The sequence below is a fragment of the Littorina saxatilis genome, unplaced genomic scaffold (genome assembly GCF_037325665.1).
Source record: "Littorina saxatilis isolate snail1 unplaced genomic scaffold, US_GU_Lsax_2.0 scaffold_732, whole genome shotgun sequence".
NCBI lineage: Eukaryota > Metazoa > Mollusca > Gastropoda > Littorinimorpha > Littorinidae > Littorina > Littorina saxatilis.
Genome location: NW_027125904.1, coordinates 3,357 through 27,191, shown reverse-complemented (window position 1 = coordinate 27,191; position 23,835 = coordinate 3,357). Strand labels below are relative to the sequence as shown.

At 40.7% G+C, this 23,835-nt stretch overlaps 1 protein-coding gene across 1 annotated transcript in view; it reads right to left on the bottom strand.

Moving 5' to 3' along the window:
* Positions 1-17,557, bottom strand: part of LOC138954366 (uncharacterized) — a 51,311-nt gene extending 33,754 nt beyond the window's left edge. Inside the window, exons 1-5 of the mRNA XM_070326230.1 lie at positions 17,455-17,557; positions 6,471-6,611; positions 6,024-6,233; positions 3,504-3,624; positions 729-809 (exon numbers count right to left, since the gene is read on the bottom strand). Of these exons, the coding sequence (XP_070182331.1) occupies positions 729-809; positions 3,504-3,624; positions 6,024-6,233; positions 6,471-6,611; positions 17,455-17,542 (641 nt within the window). The 5' untranslated portion in view covers positions 17,543-17,557. The remainder of the gene's footprint in view (positions 1-728; positions 810-3,503; positions 3,625-6,023; positions 6,234-6,470; positions 6,612-17,454) is intronic.
* Positions 17,558-23,835: the final 6,278 nt, after the last annotated feature.

Genomic DNA, 23,835 nt, shown 5'->3' with positions numbered 1-23,835 from the left:
GAATTTCGCTCGATGTATCGTCAGTATTTTAATGAATTATTCTGAAAGTTTTAAAGCAATCTACCAAGTCATTGCTAAAGTGCAGCGCTTTTTGTCATGATACCTCTCAAACATGACGCAAAAAGTCCCGTTTTTGAGAGAGAGAGAGAGAGCGAGAGAGAGAGAGAGAGAGAGAGAGAGAGAGAGAGAGAGAGAGAGAGAGAGAGAGAGAGAGAGAGAGAGAGAGAGAAAGCGGGGGGAGGGAGGAGGGAGATATATATTTCTTCATGGTGGATATTGTCAAAAGAGATGATTAATGAATAAATGCTGAATAAAGAAGTCTTGTCTACTAACTCACATGGATTACCCTACATGGTCGTTAGCTGTATACAACAAAAAAGAAGAAGAAACAAAATTGCGTTATGTTGCTGCTCACGTAGCAGCAAGTTGATGCGCTGTAACTTAGGAAAGCAGTCCTTCATAGTATCGATTTGCTACAAAACTAACCCTTTTCTATTGACAGGAAACATCAAACACAACGTACTGCATGATCGTTCGATTTTTCGACTAATCTCTGCCCGGCCGCGTATAAAAGCTATTCTCAAGAAAGAAAATCTGAATTCCCGCGTCAGGCGTACTAATAATTTAAAACCACACGCGGGTGCTTCAGACAATGATAACACATTTCTAATCAACTTCAACATAAGTCTATGATTGTTGTTAATTCAGGCAAACAACTATATTGTCACCTCTGTTCAACATTTGTCAACGGCGTCTCAGTTTCATCCTCGTCTCCCGTTGTTTGTTTGTTGTTTTTCCGCTCGCTGTTCCTAGATAAAAGAATCATACAAAAGAGAATGCAACTTAGGGAATTATTTACAGTGAGGTAAAGCACCCGACATAAACAAATTCCTCATTTGCAAAAACTTCGGCTCGTGATTTGGTGACAGTTTTCAAGCTGTTGTAAAATTAGATTAAGAAAGGGTATCTCCAAGAATAAAGTGATATTCACGTAGGATGTATTACTGACTGTACGACGAGCGTACGTTTGTATAAGTCCAGCCTTGCTTTACCAGTGAATACAATACTAAATATGGCGCAGGGAAAACCCGATTCGGGATTTCAATCAACAGTCAGCAAGTTGCACATGCTGCAAACTGGCAAACAAGACTAAAGGCATCACGAGTACGCTAAGTGTACATAACGTTAAATAAATTACAAGAATGAAATCAGTAGGTCCGTCCCATATGTCTTCCTAATTTGTAGTTTAGTACAGAAAACGACCGACACAAATAAGCAGTGTGCGCAATTGTGGCGTATTTGTTTTGCAGAGTATTGCACAAAGGGGAAAGTGTTTTAGATATTAAGCATTAAGCTCTCTATACTACCCGTCCGCCAAAACAAACAAGGCGGCGCAGATGCATTTGAGGTGACATATGTGTGATGATGCCATGTATTGTAAAACCAAATGTATGATTTAACAGTACATTCATTCCACTATCTTATTCAGATCTTAACACATGGAAATTACATAACATAGTGTTCATACAGTGGTACCTACAACACAGACACACCCCAAACATCACATTCTCAAAAATGTAATCAGGATTCCAGCGTTAAAATCGACAAGAAATCAGAACAACTTAAACGAAACAATGTTCTGCACGTCAGTAGAAAGACTGATCAAATCCGCATCCAAATATGTTGTCTGACAAAGACGCTATGGCATGCTGAGCGGTGCGGCCGGGTGATAATGTCCTCAGAAGGCAGATATGGCAGTTTTAATTATATGTTGTCACCCATCATTACCATGCCAGTGCACCATACGACTTTTGGACCAATCAGGGCTGATTCTAGGTGACCCTCTAAATGTTATAACGTTCAGACAGGAACCCTTTTTGTTTATCACGCTAAAAAAATTAGCAAGACAAAGTAAACATTGGAACTAACAATATCAGCGTGACTTATTCTCCAGAATTACACTTCAAATGCTGTCAGATACTACACTCTTTATCTAAAAATACAGAAAAGCCAGTTTTGTCGGTGGGCGTTTTACAGAACGGCGAGGCACCACCCAACATCTGCGTTTGCAATGCCGACCCACTCACTTCAAAATGCCATTTTCCAAGTTCTGACAATTCAAGCGAAATTGCGTCACTTAATTTACGTCAAATATATGTTTACGTCATTTCCTTTATCTCTGGCGTTTTTTTGGGGACATAATTATGTCGCTCTCAGGTGGACAAGAGATATCGAACCAACTGAAACGCCTTTCCAGTCATATAATTGGTTTTATAAACAGATCTGCCCTCACAGGAATCTGCCTAGTTCTTTTTGTGAGGGGTGTTCTAGAAAAATACACACTGACGTTATCTTGCAGCTAACGTATTAATAACAAGAAGAGCAAACGCTCGATCGAGTCACTTTCGCAGTTCTGAATATTATATGAGGCATCAGATGGACAGGAAGAAATTGCTATTCACAACACAATACAGATGTAAATAATTTGATGTAAAGAATAATCCTATAAAGTTTGAATCAAATCCGATGAATAGTTTCAGAGATATGATATTTCAATTTTTTTCCTTCAAGACATACCTGTGACCTTGAAAAAGGTCAAAGGTCACCAAAGCAGACGTCAAAGTGTAGAGGTCACTGGGAGTCACGTTCACATAAAATTTGAGCCCGGTCACTTTTATAGTTTCCGAGAAAAGCCCAACGTTAAGTTGTGTGTTGCCGAACAGAAAAGGCTAGTTATCTCCCTTGTTTTTCTGATAACGTTCGTAAAAGGCTACAGATGTAAATACTTTGATGTAAAGAATAATCCTACAAAGTTTCAATCACATCCGATGAACTTTGTCAAAGATATAAAATGTCTAATTTTTCCTTTGACGCTGACCTGTGACCTTGAAAAAGGTCAAAGGTCAACGAAACCATCGTTAAAGTGTAGAGGTCATTGGAGGTCACGACTAAACAAAATATGAGCCGGATCGCTTTGATAGTTTCCGAGAAAAGTCCAACGTTAAGGTGGTGTCTACGGACGGCCGGCCGGACAGACTAACACTGACCGATTACATAGAGTCACTTTTTCTCAAGTGACTCAATAAAACGAAGACAAACATTTGAAACCTTGCCCAATGTACCTGCCAACTGAATTGAATTAAAAACAAAATCATCGTTTGTGGATTTGACAAACTATAACATGTGAAATGGAACAACATTACACGTAAACCGTAAACCGAAAGTAAACACGTAAACCGAAAGTCGAAGTCGGCTCATGTGATGTTATTCCCACAAACCAATAATTTCACACATTGGGCGTCCACATCCAGAACACCAGCAACATTCCAAATATCAATGTGACCATGCATGTCTTGTATCAAAAGCAAACAAAAAAATGTGTGTTCTCAAAACAATGAGTTATGTGTATGTATTCAATTTAAATTAGATTGGACATGTTATTAATTTGATAATCGATGTATAAAAGGCAAAGATTGCTATGCACATGTATGTGCATTACTCACCTTTTTCGTGTGTACCAACAGATGATAATTGCAGCTACGATGACTATGATAGAGACGACTCCAAGGACTGTAGCAACAATTGTAATTGTGCTGATTGTTCCTTTCTTCCTCGATTTGAGTTCTGTAAAACAGAAAACAAAGGTAACATATAGATGCAAAGTATGATAACGACGATGATGATGAAAATATAAGGTAGAAAGAAGACGAGGACAATATGTTTGATGGGTTGTTGACAGACCAGCGTTTGTGTTGGTCCGAGGGGGGGCATATCGTCTTTTGTTTCATATTTATTGACCAAGGCCAAAGGCCGCGGTCAATAAATACGAAACAAAAGTCGATATGCCCCCCGAGGACCGACAACAAAACTGGTCTGACAACAAACCACCAAAGATCGTTTTTGTCATCATATTGGTTGTGAGAAGATAAGTGCCAAATCAACACAGGGAGCTATGCTTTGGAACACGAGTTCCGTTTCGATAACCCATGTTTTGGGGCCCCAGCATGTTGTTGCAATCAAAGCTCTGCACACACACACGCACAGACAGACAGACAGACAGACACAAACACACACAGACACACATACACCACGACCCTCGTCTCGATTCCCCATCTGTGTTAAAACATTTAGTCAAAACTTGACTAAAATGTAAAAACGTTGACGCTGACACACAACTGTTTTGTTAACCACTTGGAAATTGGTGCACACAATGTTTTTACATTAAGTCAAGTTTTGACTAAATGTGTTAACGTAGAGGGGGGAATCGAGACGAGGGTCGTGGTGTATGTGCGTGTGTGTGTCTGTCTGTGTGTGTATGTAGAGCGATTCAGACTAAACTGGCCGTATAAAATTTCATCTCACTCGGCATCACTGCGGCAGAGCGCCTAGAACTGTACCCACGGAATATGCGCGATATAAGACTCATTGATTGATTGATTGATAAACTACTAGACCGATCTTTATGAAATTTGACATTAGAGTTCCTGGATATGATAACCCCAGACAGTTTTTTTCTCCTCATTTTTTTGATAAATGTCTTTGGTGACGTCATATCCGGATTTTCGTGAAAGTTGAGGCGGCACTGTCACGCTCTTATTTTTTAACTAAATTGGTTGACATTTTGGCCAAGTAATCTTCGACAAAGCCCGGCGAACAGATTTGCTCGGGCTGCGCACAACAGACTCTCTGACTGAATCAATATTCCTCGGTGTCCTTGCTGATTTAGGGATAAGTTCAGAGACCATGGGACTGTCAATAACCTCAATAGTAAAAACCCTAACAGGGGATCCCACTCTGGTCGACCTAAATCAGCAAGGACACCGAGGAATATTGATTCAGTCAGAGAGTCTGTTGTGCGCAGCCCGAGCAAATCTGTTCGCCGGCGAAAATAGGCCTCGACTATAAATGTCTTATGCTCCGTTGTCCATGACATCTTGAAGCTCAAACTTGGTGGGCTGTTAGAACATCATTTCAGCTTGGCTCACCTGAAAAAATAAAAGAATCGGCTGATTATTTCAGAAAATATTAAACTTTTGGTGGGATCTGTTTTTTTCGTGTCACCCTGTATTATCTAGCTGTGTGTGTGTGTGTGTGTGTGTGTGTGTGTCTGTGTGTGTGTGTGTGTGTGTGTGTGTGTGTCTCTGTGTGTGTGTGTGTGTGTGTATGTGTGTGTGTGTGTGCGTGTGTGAGTGTGTGTGTGTGCGTGTGTGTGTGGAGCGATTCAGAGTAAACTACTAGACCGATCTTTATGAAATTTGACATGAGAGTTCCTGGGTATAATATCCCCAGTCATTTTTTCATGTTTTTAATAAACGTCTTTGATGACGTCATATCTGGCTTTTTGTAAAAGTTGAGGCGGCACTGTCACGCCCTCATTTGTCAATCAAATTGATTGAAATTATGGCCAAGCAATCTTCGACGAAGGCAGGACTTTGGTATTGTATTTCAGCTTGGAGGCTTAAAAATTAATTTATGACTGTGGTCATTAAAAATCCCAAAACTGTAATTAAAATTATGTTTTTATAAAACGATCCAAAATTACGTTAATCTTATTCTTCATTATGTTCTGATTCCAAAAACATATAAATATGTTATATTTGGATTAAAAACAAGCTCTGAAAATAAAAAAAAATAAAAAGTTATGATTAAAATGAAATTTCCGAAATCCATTTAAAAACATGTTTATCTTATTTCTTGTCGGTTCCTGATTCAAAAAACATATAGATATGATATGTTTGGATTAAAAACACGCTCACAAAGTTAAAACAAAGATAGGTCCAGAAAACCGTGCTATTCATCACAGCGCAACCGCTCCGCGCTAAACAGGCTCGTCAATTACCTGCCTTTTGTACGAGCGGCGGACTACGGTCGTTGTGAAAAAATGCAGTGCGTTCAGTTTCATTCTGTGAATTCCACAGCTTGACTAAATGTAGTAATTTTGCCTTACGCGACTTGTTTTATAATTTGTGTTATCATTATCTTGCAACAAATCTGAGGAGTTTGCTGAGCGTCTTTGCACCTACCTTGCACAACAGTCAATGTACATGTTTTGGGACGCCCTTGGGTTTCGTTGACAAAGACATGTAGAACGTAGGTACCACTGAAGTCCAGTGTTATGTTTGGGATGCTGACCGTCAGTTTGTTATGAACTATCCCTTCAAATTGAAAACTGGAGTTGTTCACCTCACATTCTTGTGGCGATGTGCGGTTATTTTTGTGACAACGTAGTATATCTGTTTAGCATAAAGACATAACGGAGTGAATTACTGTTCAATAACAGAAACACAAGAACAAAAAAAGAAGAGTGTGTATCTGTTACTATGAAATTGGCATATAAACATAAACACAGGTTTTAATAATCAAGACATACATATTACAATCCCGAACCGCCAAATAATGTCTTCATGATATTTGTTTAAGTTGAACTGCCTATTAAAACAAAAACGAAATGAAAAACGTGCATACACTACCTCGAGAATCCCCTTCTTGGGCCAAATAGAGAAAAAAATTGTCAGATGATTCATCTATCTCAGGCAACAAGGAAAACACCATCATGCCCTTCTGACCTCGGACAATCTTGTGGTCTTTGCAATGTCTTTGATGAGGATCTTCTGTGGAAACAAAATGCCACTGGTTTGATGTCTCACAAATCGAACATGGGTATATATGACAAAACTGCCATGGCAAACAAGATTAGTCAAGATCATTCTCTCCTTCTTATATAACACGCTTCCTTTTGAAACATCGAGGTCGTCATCGTGGATTGACGCCCAATCGACCAAAGTTAATTGAAGCCCGACGGAGCGAAGCGAGCGAGGGCTTCGATTAGACTTTGGGAGGGCGTCAATCCACGATGACGACCTCGAAGTTTCAAATGGAAGCATGTTTATGTTATTGTAATTCAATATGACGACGATCTGTTTCCTGCTTTCATGCGGTTGTAAACAGACAGAAATGGTTCTGTTCTGTTCACACACTACTTTCAGCTAGTCCACCTACCTACAAGGGTCAAGTCTTATCTTATCACTCTGCTCCTGGTTTTGTTTCGTTCAAATACATTTTCGCTTCTTTTTCGACGGGTTTCTGGACAGCAAACTCTAAAACAAATTATTTTCGTCACAAAAGGATCTTTGGAATTGACTGACTAGGCGGGAAGAATTCATGCATCAACTTACGTCACGTATTCCACTCATCATTTCGCATAACTTATGGTCTCGGTATTTCGTTGGCCTTAATATTTCCTACTTGTAAAATGACCCTCAAAGCTAACCGAGACCAGTTGAGGTTGTATCAATGCGCCTCACCAGCAGGTTGTTAATGGCTTTTGTAGCGAATGTTCATCGACAATTATTGACCATTAATTTTTAATGAATTGGGGCATTCTGACCAATCACAGGATATGTTTCATTAAAAGCCAAGATACATGATCGGTTTCGCCCGTACGTTTGAGCCGGACCGCCTCAAACTGACCACAAACCGACCGCGTGGCATCCGAACCGTACGTCTCACACGCTTGACAGCATCCGCCTCGGCCCGTCCGTTTGAAATACAGCTGGATCTATTCCGAACGGATGGCAAGCATCCTCCAGCCAATGAGTGCACGTCTTTCAGTCGACACCCACTTTGCAAATGGCGGTCAGTTCAGCATCAAAACTTGCCGATTCGGAATCAAAATATCTCATCAACCTGAATCTTGGCGACGAGTTGGAATCTATGGAACCATGGAAGTAAACACTACAAAAACCGGCAACATCGAGACCTGTTCCTGCTGTCCATACAGAAAGAAGAGATGATTTAAGAGAATGTATTATAAGACTTGTGTTAAATTCTTACGGAGATCCATGACGGTGTCCGGGTGAGGGTGCCCACACTGGAGACAGAGAAGTCTATGGCGATGTCAGGAACTGGAGTCCACATCGGAGAGGGTGGGAGGGACGATGGAGTCCCCATCGATAACTGGGCGTCGAGAAGGTCTACGCGCCACGCAGTGCTTTTCACTAAGTGTGAAGTAGCGAATCCGCGAGGAGGAAACTCGGGATTTTGAGAACTGTATCGTTGAGGATAGCAGTTGCACAGGAGTGTGTAGATAGTGGAACTGGAGCTTGAGGACTGCAGGAGTGATTGACTACGAAGTCGTGAGTGTCTTTCTCGATCCGCTCTTGTGGCCATTAGAATATTATATAGCTATTCTGATGGACACGTGGGGGAATTCAAGGGCTGTGATTGGATGGTCTCTTCTGATCATCAAAGCATAATGCTACGGAAGTCGGCCATTTTTGCCAATATCCAAAAGCATATTGGCAATAACAAAGACGCATGGTTCCGGTTTACCCATCTGTGCCACACGATGTTTCACTATCGACAACAGCATACACTGACAACTTGAAATTCTTATCGAGAATGTTTTTCAGCTTTACAAATGTCGATAGCATACCCTTTTCTGCTAACTTCCCGATGAAACAGGACTAAACCAATTATTTTCTGTCCCTAAACACCACAAAATGCCCACAGTCGAAAGATGTAGTACAAACAGGGGAGTAAAACGGAAAAGCCGTTTTTGTGTGCCTGTGTCAGTTGCCGACTGACACCAACTTTTGCATTCGGGTTTTCTTATCTCGTAACTCCACACTATATACCCCACTTCCCCTCTGAAGTATTGAGGGGCACTAACATTCATGTTTATAACTCAGGTTGAACAATTCGCTTCATGACGACACAAGTATAAATGCCATTCACCCAAACTGAAAACTTCGCTGCCGTCTGATCGCGATTAGCCAGGGGCGGATGAGGGGGAGGGGGGGTGCACAGAGTGCAGGTGCACCCCCCCTCCAGCAATTTGTTTTTTTTAAATATAAAAAAATGGAAAGCTGATTCTATGACCATTTCTAAGTTCAAATGGCACCAGATGGCACCATTTTGCTTCTTTGGGCCAAACAAATGTCCGGGGGGGGGGCATGCCCCCGGACCCCCCCCCCCCCCCCATGCAAATTCGGGCCCTTCGCGCACATCACATTCACTTTCGATTCAAAGTGCACCTCCCCTTACAAACCCTTACAAAGCAACTGATCCGCCCCTGTTAGCTGTTCTCTTCTCCTCCCGGCCTTGTTGCATCCTAGTTCTTCAGTTGTTTCTAGTTGGCTCACGTAAGTGTAGCCTATGCGATCGTAACTTTGTCTGTCTGTGCGTGCGTGCGTGCGTGCGTGCGTGCGTGCGTGCGTCTGTGCGTGTGTATGTCTGTGGTAGAAACTCTAACATTTGAAGACGTCACATTACATTGACGTCACATTATGACGTAAGAGGGTTAGACGTCACGCGAAGGAAGTACTGACAGTCTCGGTCATTATTATTTTGAGCGCGCCGAGACTAGTTGGCAGTCGTGTCCTTGTAAGTAGGCTACATGCAAACAGACAGATCTAGATCTAGTGTCTCGCTTTCTTGCACAGTTTCACCTATGCTCTTTCTGTGTGTGTGTGTGTGTGTGTGTGTGTGTGTGTGTGTGTGTGTGTGTGTGTGTGTGTGTGTGTGTGTGTGTGTGTGTGTGTGTGATTGAGTTTGTGTTACTGTTTGTCGATTTCTTACGTGAGCCTTGATGGCTTCGCCTCTTGTTTTCTGTGTATGTTATGTTTTGGTCTTCTTCATAAGTAGTCTTGTTCGAAATTTTAAAAAAACTCCAACTTCGTTTTGTTGTATTGACTCGTCGGCATTATACTTGTCTCGTCTAAATATCGGACCCTATTGCTACGCTGAAAACACAATAGCTGTTGATAGTGTAATAAAATAATACAGTATTACGATACTATACAGGAAGTAATAGTACTATACTATGGAAGATGTAATATTGCTGTGTGAGTGAAGATGTAATATTGATGTACTAAGTGAGTACAATCGCAATATATGAATTGTGAATTCTGAGTTGTAATTTGTACATCTATGTTATTGACGTAAAGAATGTTGTATTGATTTGTGAGGATAAATAATAAGTCTGTATCCTCTTAATTCTATGTGTGCAGTGGACTGAGTTAGAGTGAAAGAGTCAGATTAAATAGATAGGGCAGAGCACGCATTAGCACTTTCAAGCATTAAAAATAACTTCACTAATTTCATATTCCACTTCATGACTCTCTCTCTCTCTCTCTCTCTCTCTGTATCTCTCCCCCCTCTCTCTCCCTCTATCTCTCTCTCTCCCTCTCTTTATCTCTCTCTCGCTCTCTGTCTCTCTCTCTCTCTCTCTCTCTCTCTCTCGGGGGGTCTCGCGAGATCTTCGAGCAGCAGGGCCGAACATTTAGAGCTCTCGATCCAACGTTGAGAAACGCTCAATATTCCCTTAAATCTGCCCGCTGAATGACTCTCAACAGCTCTGGAAGGTACCCTGGAGGCCCTTCCAAAGAAAAACACCTTTCGTTCCTGGAAAATGTGCGCTGAAGGCACGAAAACCACAGTCGTCCTGCGACTCGTGTCAGTCTCTGACTCGGACCGGCCAGCCATGACTCAACATTTTCGCCGCAAACCACCAAGCCAGCTTCAGCGCGACAGGCTTCGTGCACAAGAACGACAGGAAAAGAAAGAGAAAGGTAACCAGAACGAACCAAAGGCAAGTCAGAATTGTTCTTCTTCAATGTCAAATCTTTCGATTTCGTCGAGGCCACAAATGACACAACAACAACCCGTGGGATGTGACGTTGACACACAACACAGTAGCAGTGACTTTGCACGTGTTGCAGGCACAGCTGACAAGCCCACCGAGCGTGGTAACAATAGTCAGGGTGAAGCTGGCGTTGTGTTATTGTCGCCACGGACCGCTGAGCCACGTGATGTTTTTGTTTTGACAACCCAGTCACAAAGAGGAAGCACAGAAACACAGGACATATCAGAGCAAAGGGCGCTAGACTTTGGTTATAGTCTGCCATCCATCAAGAAGTATGTGTCGGAACTGAGGGACCGATCAGCTGTTCGTTCTGTTAAAAACGTACACAGAAACAATTCATTCCGACGGGTGGTCAGAGACAACACAGGCGACAGACAGTCACTGCTCTGTGAAACAGATGATTTTGTGTTGATCAAGGACTGCAGCAGCGACGATCTCACAGGCACATACTGGATGATAAAGCAAGCAACCCGCCACATGCTACCAGAAGAGCAGGGGTACCTTGACAACCTTCGCCATGGGTCACCAGTCGACAGAGGAAAATTCAAAGATAATCTAAGGACAGTGCTACACGAAGTGTCTGTGCTACGAAACGTGACACGTTTCTATCTTGGTTAACAGTCTCGTTGTTCGGTTCGCGTGTGATTCGGGACTCTTGTTCTCATCCAGACATTTGAGAGAACGATGTAATTTGTATTACACAAGGAGAACAATACAATATCAAAACTGAAACGGAAAATACCATGTCGGGTAAACATCTGTACAATGTAAAACGCCTGTTGATTTCGAAATTGTCTCCCTCGCCCCAAACCTCCCCATCTCAATGAACTTTCAAATTTTAGCGATTAAATTTTCTGAGCTCTCTCTCTCTCTCTGTGTGTCTCTCTCTCTCTCTCTCTCTCGCTCTCGCTTTCTCTCTCTCTCTCTCTCTCTCTCTCTCTCTCTCTCTCTCTCTCTCTCTCTCTCTCTCTCTCTCTCTCTCTCTCTCTCTCTCTCTCTCTCTCTCTATCTCTCTCTCTCTATCGCACACACACACACACACACACACACACACACACACACACACACACACACAAATGTACGCTTGCAGATCTGACTTGTACGGTGGTAGTCACGATAGATTGGGTCAAATGTGACCTGTTGTGTCAGTTGTTTACAGCGAAAGAAAGGGATCACTCTTAAAACAGACGCCTCCCGTTCCTGGTTTAGTGGAAATTCAAGTTGTTAAACAATGTTCGAGGTTAAGCTTTTAATGAAACTTGAGATTCTAGAATACTACGATGTTTATTTTTATCACACTGCAAATCTAGAAATCTAGGTTTGAGCAAAGAGCAAACATGGCACTGATCCAAGACGCAAAGAAACATACACCACGGTGTGTCAACTGATTCTGTTCATCCACCGGATGTTTCCGTTCATCCGCAGGATGTGTCCGTTCATACAGCCCCATTTTCGTCACTTGCTTCGGGAAAAACGTTGTGGTAAGTCGTGTGGGCAGCGCGCTTGTGTGATATTGAAAGAATAAGGTAGCGAAATGGTTGTGCTATGTGTACGATAAGTACCAAGGTGCTAGTGAATCCTAATAATAACACACGCGGGCCGAACGTGGCAAAATTGCCTGATTTGTTAACATTTTCTTGTTTTTCTCGCTCTGTTATCGAATCTGACCCTTGATTTGCACATGATCACCAAAACCATTGCCTGTTACGACATTTCGCTTGAACAGAAGTTTATAGAAACCCATGGCTTTTGTACAATCACTTGTCTTTTGAAAACATACAGATTCCGTTCATACCCCATGTTTCCGTTCGTACAAAAGTGCATGTTTCCCTTCGTACGAAAAGCGTTTCCGTTCATACACATTCGTTAGATCAGAGTGAAACAGGCCCCCACTACAAGTTCTGTGTATTCCAATCGTTTTCAAATAGCACAAAGTACGAATGCGTGTGATATTAGACCTATGTGAACCATAAGACGAATTGAATTTGCAAAAAACAGTTTTGTGTCCGTTCGTACTGATTTTGACGGGAAAATGTGTCCGTTCGTACCACTTTCATCAAATTGTTTCCCTTCGTACCCTTTTCAGTAATGTGTTCAGTGACGGAGCTTTCTGTGTGTTTTGATAAGAACGAAGATTGATTTGTGCAGTTGTGCTTGCTTTGCAGCACTGCAACTAAGACTGAACTAAGTAACATGTACATTTGTATGTTACTCCTATCATGCCATTTGCTTCACCTGTGATAATCATGAGCAGAATTTAGACAAATCAAGAAAAAACATTATCCAGGCTATATCAGTCCTTTTAGCATTTAGTCAAGTTTTGACTTAATGTTTGAACATAAATGGGGAATCGAAACGAGGATCGTGGTTTATGTGTGTGTGTGTGTGTGTGTGTGTGTGTGTGTGTGTGTGTGTGTGTGTGTGTGTGTGTGTGTGTGTGTGTGTGTGTGTGTGTGTGTGTGTGTGTGTGTGTGTGTGTGTGCGTGCGTGCGTGCGTGTAGAGCGAAACTACTGGACCGATCTTTATGAAATTTTACATGAGAGTTCCTGGGATTGATATCCCCGGACGTGTTTTTCTTTTTTTCGATAAATATTTTGATGACGTCATATCCGGCTTTTTGTAAAAGTTGAGGCGGCACTATCACACCCTCATTTTTCAATCAAATTGATTGAAATTTTGGCCAAGCAATCTTCGACGGACTTCGGTATTGCATTTCAGATTGGTGGCTTAAAAATTAGGTAATGACTTTGGTCATTAAAAATCTGAAAATTGTAAAAATAAATTATAAAACGATCTAAATGTACGTTCATCTTATTCCTCATCATTTTTTCATTCTAAAAACATATAAATATGTTATATTTGGATTAAAAACAAGCTCTGAAAATTAAAAATATACAAATTATTATCAAAATTAAATTGTCGAAATCAAATTAAAAACACTTTCATCTTATTCCTTGTCGGTTCCTGATTCCAAAAACATATAGATATGATATGTTTGGATTAAAAACACGCTCAGAAAGTTAAAACGAAGATGGTACAGAAAAGCGTGCTATCCTTCTCAGCGCTACTACTACCCCACTCTTCTTGTCAATTTCACTGCCTTTGTCATGAGCGGTGGACTGACGATGCTACGAGTATACGGTCTTCCTGAAAAATTGCATTGCCTTCAGTTTCATTCTGACAGCTTGACTAAATATTGTATTTTCGCCTTACGCGACTTGTTTTATAAATGTCTTTGATGACGTCATATCCAACTTTTTGTAAAAGTTGAGGCCGCACTGTCACACCCTCATTTTGTTGATCAAATTGATTTTAAAACTTTAGCCAGGCAACCCCCGTACTATGGGATTGCATTTCAGCTTCAAAGCTTAAAAAATGATAAAAAAAAAAAGTTTGGTCATTAAAGATCTGAAAATGCTAAAAGACTGAATGTCTAGGTTTAGCTTGCAGAAAGCATATTTTGAACAGGTTTCACATAAGTTTAGATCTTTGAAATGACATTGTGTAAGGAAACTGGAAGAAGACACACTTATCAAAATTTTGCTCTTCAGTAAGATTTTAAACAGGGATGGTATTGCACCAGAAAAGCCACAGTCGCGTGTTGTTGCACTCATGAACAACATGCCTAATGGGTTATACATAAGTCGAATTAGGGGTATTAAAATGCTAATTGCACAAGCTTTCTACCAACAAGAAGGGCAAAGCCCATACGACTCACATGCTTGACCTTGACATAACTAAACCTAGCAATGACATCATACACTAAGAACTGCTTTACACATTTTTCCTACCAAAATACATGTGACCTTGACCCAAGGTCAAGGTCATCCAAGGTCATGCAACACAAAGCTGTTAATTCAAGACATAGGAAGTACAATGGTGCTTATTGGCTCTTTCTACCATGAGATATGGTCACTTTTAGTGGTTCACTACCTTATTTTGGTCACATTTCATAAGGGTCAAAGTGACCTTGACCTTGATCATATGTGACCAAATGTGTCTCATGATGAAAGCATAACATGTGCCCCACATAATTTTTAAGTTTGAAACAGTTATCTTCTATAGTTCAGGGTCAAGGTCACTTCAAAATATGTATACAATCCAACTTTGAAGAGCTCCTGTGACCTTGACCTTGAAGCAAGGTAAACCAAACTGGTATCAAAAGATGGGGCTTACTTTGCCCTATATATCATATATAGGTGAGGTATTAAATCTCAAAAACTTCAGAGAAAATGCGAAAATGTGAAAAATGGTCGTTTTTAAGACAACAATTACGGCCCCTGTGACCTTGAACTTGAAGTGAGGTCAAGTTGCCGCACATGTTTTTTGAGATCTTGTAACCATACACCATCAGGCCACATCAGGTGTTGATAGACTTAATAGTGTCCAAGAAAATCCAACGTTAAAGTTTTCCGGACGGACGCCAGGACGGACGGACGGACGCCAGGACGGACGGACGGACGGACGGACGACTCGGGTGAGTACATAGACTCACTTTTGCTTCGCATGTGAGTCAAAAATCACAAACGTCATGAAAAGCGTACGAAGGGAAACAATTTGATGAAAGTGGTACGAACAGACACATTTTCCCGTCAAAATCAGTACGAACGGACACAAAACTGTTTTTTGCAAATTCAATTCATCTTATGGTTCACATAGGTCTAATATCACACGCATTCGTACTTTGTGCTATTTGAAGACGATTGGAATACACAGAACTTGTAGTGGGGGCCTGTTTCACTCTGATCTAACGAATGTGTATGAACGGAAACGCTTTTCGTACGAAGGGAAACATGCACTTTTGTACGAACGGAAACATGGGGTATGAACGGAATCTGTATGTTTTCAAAAGACAAGTGATTGTACAAAAGCCATGGGTTTCTATAAACTTCTGTTCAAGCGAAATGTCGTATCAGGCAATGGTTTTGGTGATCACGTGCAAATCAGGGGTCAGATTCGATAACAGAGCGAGAAAAACAAGAACATGTTAAAAAATCAGGCAATTTTGCCACGTTCGGCCCGCGTGTGTTATTATTAGGATTCACTAGCACCTTGGTACTTATCGTACACATAGCCCAACCATTTCGCTACCTTATTCTTTCAATATCACACAAGCGCGCTGCCCACACGACTTACTACAACGTTTTTCCCGAAGCAAGTGACAAAAATGGGGCTGTATGAACGGACACATCCTGCGGATGAACGGAAACATCCGGTGGATGAACGGAATCAGTTGACACACCGTGTACACAGGCCCTTGTGTAAAGCAGGAAACCGATGAGTGACCATCAGTCGTTCAGACGTTGAGTTGCTTGCCAGTTGCTTGCCTTCATCACGGTGTCTGTCGTAGTGGTTGCTTCCAGGAAATAATCAAAATAAAGCGGTTCTAACCTTAAGAACACGTTGTACTCATTTGTATTTGTATTCATACAAAGTACAGAACGTCCATTGCCCTCGCGCCAAGCACGGTCTGATGTCTGCCAATATAACCTCTGATTATTTTAGCCTTCTCCTCTCGCGTTTTTGATATTCGCGCCATAATGGGTGAACCGACCTTCACCTCGTACGTCTCAGGAGCATGGAGTGGCAAGCGTTCCGTTTCTCTGAGACTCCCGCAGTGGGGCACTGCGGTTATGAAATTAAAGGCCCCTCCTGTTTTTGGAACCGCAGGAGCTTTCTAGTTTGCTGTTAGGTAGATTTTTGGTTCCTCTTTTCTGTCATGCTCTCTTTTTCTTCATGAATTCTTTTCTTTTTTCTGCCTTCTTGCTCATTCACCTGTATTTTTTTCCAAAAATCTCTTCTCTTGCCGCTTGTCTCGCGATTCATGTATAGTTTAATCTGTTAGTGTTCTGATGTAAGTCCAGCAGTAGATAGGTTAAGCCTATTTCAACATACTGGAAACTGGTAATCTTCCAGTAGGTATTAATTTAGTTTTACTAAAGCCTGCTGGGACACAAGTAATGGGTTAGTGCATTTGTAAACAGGAATCGCTTGACAAGTGGCCCCCTTCATCCCCCCCTTCCTCGTCCTGATATGGCTCTGCGTAGTCGGCTGGACGTTAAGCAACAAATAAACAAACAAATTCTCTGAGACGGCTAGGTCTGACCCGTCCGTCTCAAACGTACGTGCGAAACAGATTGTGTATATTGACCTTAACACGCCAACTTGATTGAATTACAATATGTGACCCTCCACCACGGATGAGTCGCATGTCACCTTTGCATGATTTTCATAGTGTTACATTTTCCTAAAGAGTTTTGTTATGCTCTATCCAGTGGTGAAAACCGTTTTAGAAAAGAGCGAAAACTGTTTGAGTTATAAGCCTGTGACTAAGGTGACCCTCACACTGTTACCAGACACTCCCAGGACTTATAATTATTAAGCCTAGCGCAGAACCGCGCGAGGTGACATGCGACTCATTTCGTGGTGGAGGGTCACATATGGTTAGCAATAGAGAAACAAACAACCGATTGGACAGCATTGCGGATTACACTTCCATATTCATATGATATAGCTATACAATAACCGACGTTTACCAAACAGCGTGGCCAGTTAGTTAATGTCTACATGTGTTCACATGTGATTAATGAGTGTATGCAATATATAAGGCGACCCAAACGAGATGTTCTAAATAGGTCAACTAGGCTCGTGGACCTCTCGCACATTAAATCTACAAATCAGATGATGAATTGTATTTTGGTAGTTTATTTTTCATTTAAGTATTATTTTTCTCCAACAATGTGTCGGGCCCTTATTGGTTAGAAAAGCTTACAAAAGCAAACTACAATACACGCCCAAAAAGCCTCACCTTTACCTGTAGCGCTGGTTTGGGGAATCTTTGATTCCATCAGTAACACTGCTAATGCAAGAGCACACCAAGATGTTGCTTTGGGCATCTGAAAAAAAGTAGTTTTTTTCGTATTTTACTGTACACACACGCGCACGCACACACACACACACACACACACACACACACACAGATACACACACACACGCACTCACATACACACACACACACACACACAAACACACACACACACACACACACACACACACACACACACACACACACACACACTGCATAGTGGATCATTTCTCGTATTTTCTTAGATTGTTATCACAGCACCTAATTACATGCCATGTTTTCTATTCTGTTCAAGCACACCGTTTTTGAAACAGTTTTGAGCTGCATTTAGCTAGTTTCAATTGCATCAGCAGGGTGTGTACTTGCCAGTGTTTCAATCACATTCATAATGCAAGAAAATGTTTGTACAGAAATAGATTGCAATTAAACGACATTTGTTTTAATTGAGGAATTCCGGGTAATAAACTGTGTATGGTTTGTATGGGTTGTGAAAGAGTGAGTGCACTCGCCTTTATTGGGACAAATAATGGACACTTGGTTTCAGATCACGTGTTTGACACACATCCCCACGCTAGTGACTGGCCAGTAGTGACACGCGAGAAAGTAACTTTTGTTCGTCTATTAAACCGGTACGATCTCCGACCTCATTATGTAACATGTGTTTCGGTAACGCAGTTATATCACAAAATAAAGTTATCCCCGAGTACGGTAGTACTTGGGCTCAGCAGACTTTAATTGTGTGTCTGTGTGTGTGTGTGTGTGTGTGTGTGTGTGTGTCTTGACTTAACAGCTTATTGCTGGGAAACTACTGGGCGCAGTTCGTTCAAAAGTTGATACACTAACTTGATAATAGGTCCGATTGATCGCTTTAAAACTTCATAATGTTACCTGGGACCTAAATGCGATATAAACCACAAAAACGACTTGGCGCAGGGAGGAATTCAGACGGAGCAACAGCCAGCCTGATAGAACAGCCAGCCAGCGCCCTTAATAGCCTTAATTTCACTGACAGAGTTGTCAGAGTTAGTGGCTTGGTGGTAGCACGTCCGCCTATGCCCAAGGGGATCCGGGTTCGATTCCCGGCATGATCCTTCTATGTCGTTTTTTTTGTTATTTTTTTTAAATTCTTGTTTACTATTGTTTATTATGAGCGTTTTAATGTTTTATTTTACTCTAATAATTGTTTTTATTGTGTTAAATAAAAAATGAAAAATAAAAATGTTTAAATCCTAAGCCAGGGGGGTAAGTATACCTGTAACATTTCAGAGTCAAACCAAATAAGAATTCAAACATTTGAGAACATCGCTTTTTTTCAATCACTATATCCAAGGCCTGCAGCCCAGGGGGGTTTATATAGTACGATTTGTAAATCACACCAAATGAGAATAAAGCCATTTAAGATTAAAACTTAGTGCAATTACTAAACATTTTATAGAGTCAATTAGTAAGTGCCAAACAAAGTTATGAAGAGGGTATATTTTTCACTGTGATCAAATAAAAGAGAAAGGCCAGTCACCACGCACATCCTCGGCTCGCATGCAATGTATTTATATAGCAAAGGGAATGCCTGTAATTCACACAGAGCAATCACTTGGTCTTAAACGTGCACAAGACAAAAACTTTCATACTAGGGGAGCGAGCCAGTCTGAAGAGTACTCGGGTCCAGCGCGAGCGTTTTTTATATTATCTTGGTAGTACATAATTCCATATATCCTTTGTGTCAAATTGTAGATATTCAGAACTCAAACACGTGAGCAAAAGTTGACTTCACAAGGTAACGCTTAATGTTTTCCGGCTGTTCTCACTATAATTTTCTGTCAACAACAACTCAAATCTCCTCTAATATCAAAGGTCATTTGGCACACTTTTGTTATTGTTGTCCTGTTATTTGCATGCTTCGTCTTCTTCTTTGTCTGCGTTCCTGGCAAGGTAAACAATACAGACGTGTGTATTCGTTTTTGAGACCAGTCTACTGCGTGCTTGATAATCTCAGTAAAATATCGACAACAGTCTGAATTTCATATGAATATTGATAGTAACAGCAGTTGCTACACTGAGGTGTCCACACAGGCTCTCGACCATTTCATCAATCTTAAAACATGATGCTGAACGTAAAGACCACTGCCTTGATCGTCATCGTCTGTATGGTTTTCAACTCAGCGTTGACTAGTGGGGATGCAACATTATGTAAGTTATTTTTCATTACCTTAATATTGCAAAACACACAAGCTCGCACACGCACGCACGCACACACGCACACACACACACACACACACATACACACACACACACACATACTCACACATACACACGCACACACACACACACGCACATACACACACACACACACACACACAAACACAACCATGTGCACAGAAACAAAGCCTACTTTAACGCATACATACAAACCATCACAGATTATTGTTCAACCATCTGGGACTCTGCCAGTGCTAATATTTTAAAACCATTGTATAGTTTACATAGGCGAGCGCTGAAACTAATTTTACTGAAACAATCCAGTCTTGTATTTGATGATTATAAGAAACTCAAGATTCTCCCATTAAAAGAAAGATTTAAATTAAATGAAGGCGTGCTCCTTCACAAAATACTTTCCGGCCGTGCACCACGAACTTTCGTTGCAAACTTTAAAGTAAAACCAAATCGAAAGTTTAACGTCCCAATTCCAAGGATAGATCTCTTCAAATCAAGCTTAGCCTATTCTGGTAGCGTCCTGTGGAATTCTCTCCCGGAATTTGTGAGAGTCCTAATGAGTCTCAATACTTTCAAAAAACACCTTTCACTGTATTTAATGTTAAATTACGAAAAATCACAGTGATGGAAGACTTCGTTTGGTTATATTTTCATTTGTCCAAAGCATCAGTGTTCATTATATCCACACAAAAACACTCAAAGCTTTAATAACACATTTACTCATGCATGTGTATTCAGCATTGTTTTCACTACGTTACACTACGACGCTTTATATTTTGTGTATGATATGAAATGTGTAAATATTCATATGTTGTTGTTTTTCTCTACCTTTTTTTCTACGTTAATATCCGTGTAAATATGTGATTAGATTAGTCCCCTCTCTGGGCGAGGGCTGGTTGAAAAAAAGCTCGTTGTATTGCTTATGCCACAACCCTCGAAAAATAAAATTTGATTTGATTTGATTTGATCTCTCTCTGTCTCTTTCTCTGTCTCTCTGTCTCTCTGTCTCTCTGTATCTCTCTCTCTCTCTCTCTCTCTCTCTCTCTCTCTCTCTCTCTCTCTCTCTCTCTCTCTTGTCGGGGGGGGGGGGGGGGGGGGGGGGTATGCAGTGCCTTGGCAATGCACTTCATTCGGAATCAAGACACGCTGACTTTTTATTGGGTTACTATTAACTGTTCCTCGCTAAATACAGAAAGTATTAAGGGATTCCCATCTTGAGAAGCAATGGAACACATTGTAATTTCTTTAGTAAACTATTGTTTTGTGTGGTTAGGAGTGTGTTGTTGTCTATGAACTTGAGCATACGTACGCATATTTACATTTATACAGAGCCTCAGAGTCTTGTTCACAAAGTGGGCAGTTACAAATCTATAATCTTATACCAGAGACATGCATTGAAGAGATGCGAAGCGAGGCCGCTCGCGTGTAACTCTTGGGGTACCGCGCTCAGTCAGCGTGACCTCGCGCGATTGTCAGCCACTCATCCCGTACTACGCTGTTGTTCCTTGCCTTACATTGTGCATGGAGGCAATGTTTGGATGCTATTATTATCTTTTGTGCGCAACTTTACTTTCCCTTAGCTAGCAAAAGTGTGTACATTAATCTGTTTGTATAATTGTTGACGCGCTGTAATTAAATTTGAGCTTTTATGTCTCACTCAAAAGTGGTTCTCGCACTTACACTGGCGTGTGGATACAAAGTTACAAGTTCATAAAGGAGAAATGAGCGAAATTGCTTTCTTTAGGATTCATCTTCTAATCACCAAATGATGCAATAATTTTCTTCTTGTGATTTTCTGTTTCTCTTGAGTGCAAATAATGAACAGTTTGCATGTTTTATTATCTATGAAACAGTTATAATTCTTTAAAAACACAACAATTATCAACGTTTACCTTTAAATGGTTATTTTTCTCTAAATTATGGATGCAAAAACGTTTTATTCAACTGTCCCTGTTTTTTGTTTGGTAAAGTAGACACTTGCACAATTATGCATTATTCACATACATTATGTCACTTTTATTGTCAATTTATTATTTATATTTTATTTTGGAGTGCAAAGTTTGGTAAATGATAGCTCAGTTCGCAGCCGGCCGGTGTTAGACAGAGGGTTACTTGCCCCTGCCGTAGGCGAAGATAACGCGAGCGGGAAGACAGCGCTTCGCATCTCTTCTATCTATGTCTCTGCTTATACGTTATCAACACTCCCAATTGTCTCCTTCGACACCCGTTTGTTACCGGTGGTTTCCCTTTACATAATTAACCTAACACAGGGTGTCATCAAACCAAATAAACTTGTACATTTGCCGAGTTAAGAGGAAGTTCTGGGTAAATCAATTCTTTTCATGAAATGACGTCAGTGCCCTTTTGTTATTGGTATATTTGTTTTGGTGTCATGCTGTTTTCCAGAGACAGTGAGTATTGATAAGTGCCTCTGAAAACACGCGGCTCCAACGCATGACTTGGCATAACTGTAGCACATCAAACATTACACAAACAAACAACATTAGACTTGTTATAGGACTAGATCATGTTAAGGCATTATGTTAAAGGTGCAGGCAGTGCCTATCCGAATATTGAATTGGTACTATACATAAGTCCAAGGGATTTTTGTTTTCTTTTTAATTCCCCCCCCCCCCCCCTGCAGTTTGTTACCGTGTGGGTAAATTATGTATAGTTTAGTGTTTGAGTGTGTATAGTTTTCAAATTGAAATTTGGGAGTCAAACTTCTGTTAACAAAACTTGTCAAGGCGGTTGATATTAATACTGCATGGCCATGGTGCGTTTTAACATTTGTAATTCAGTCATTGGTACAAAATGAAAATGGGCAACTCAAATGACATGTTCTCTGGTTTCAAAACCCTAAAGTACGGGGTGACCCCCAAAAAGCCACCCGCTGAAATGCTAACAACTTCCAGTTGTGTTCAGCAAAATACTTGTAACTTCTTCTTTGGTGTACATTAGCTTGAGATGTGGGATGACAAATGTACACAGTTTTAAATGTGTAGGTTATATAGGTGGTTTAATGTTAACGCTTTAATAATCAAACACATGATTATTCAAATTTGGAGATTTTCTCAAAAGTAGGACGTTTGACACGGAGCAGCGGCCATATTCCTCCAACCTGAACAATCCAGACCGCGAGTAATTGCTGTTTAAAGTCTGAGGATTTTTTGTGTATGCTAGACTCTTCAGTAAAAAACATAGGTAACAATCTGGAGGGCTAAAATCGGGTTAGCGTGGTTATCATAATTTGGATTTGTTTTCCAGAAAGCGCATACAAGTCAAAACAATGAACGTAAACATGTACAACTGTGTGAACTTATCATACCATACATTAAGTCAATGTACACCAAATATGAATAACATTGCTAATGTCATTTAGGAGTTATTAGCGTATTCACGCCCAATGAATATAGCTACAGCGTATTTTGTTGTCAAAACACAAACGCTACGGTCCTCATAACATGAAGAAGGGTAGTAGGCCTAACAATCTAACTTAAACAGCTTCCCAAAATGCATGATGTAACTATAACGTTGATTTATAACATGTACCTCCTATATTCCTCTTTTTGCTGCATGAAAGTGATCATTGAAAATATAACTCACAGTGACCGTATTCTAAGACTTATTGAAAACACAAGGCTACGACACGCATAACTTGCACTGTGACGTTACAGCTTTCAATCAATTTAGAATGTAATGAAAGCTGTTACATGCAAGTTATGTATGTCGTAGTCTTGTGTTTTCAAACGTCATAACTTTGAATTGATCTATTTCCGTCATTGTTACATGCAAAGTTACCAAAATCAAAAAGTACACTAAGCATAAGCTAGTCCAGATCCATTGTGAGCTATATTTTCAATGATCACTTCCATGCAGCAAAAAGAGGAATATATGAAGTTGACACCAACTTCAGTTACATCATGTATTTCGGGAAGCTGTTTAAGTGAGATTTACAGACCTACTACCCTTCTTCATGTTATGAGGACCGTAGCTTGTGTGTTATGACAACAAAACACGATGTAGCTATGTATCCGGCGTGATATTAATATGTGTCTGTCTGTATCTTAGAATTTAGTGACAACATGATTCATTAATTTTTGACTCACATGC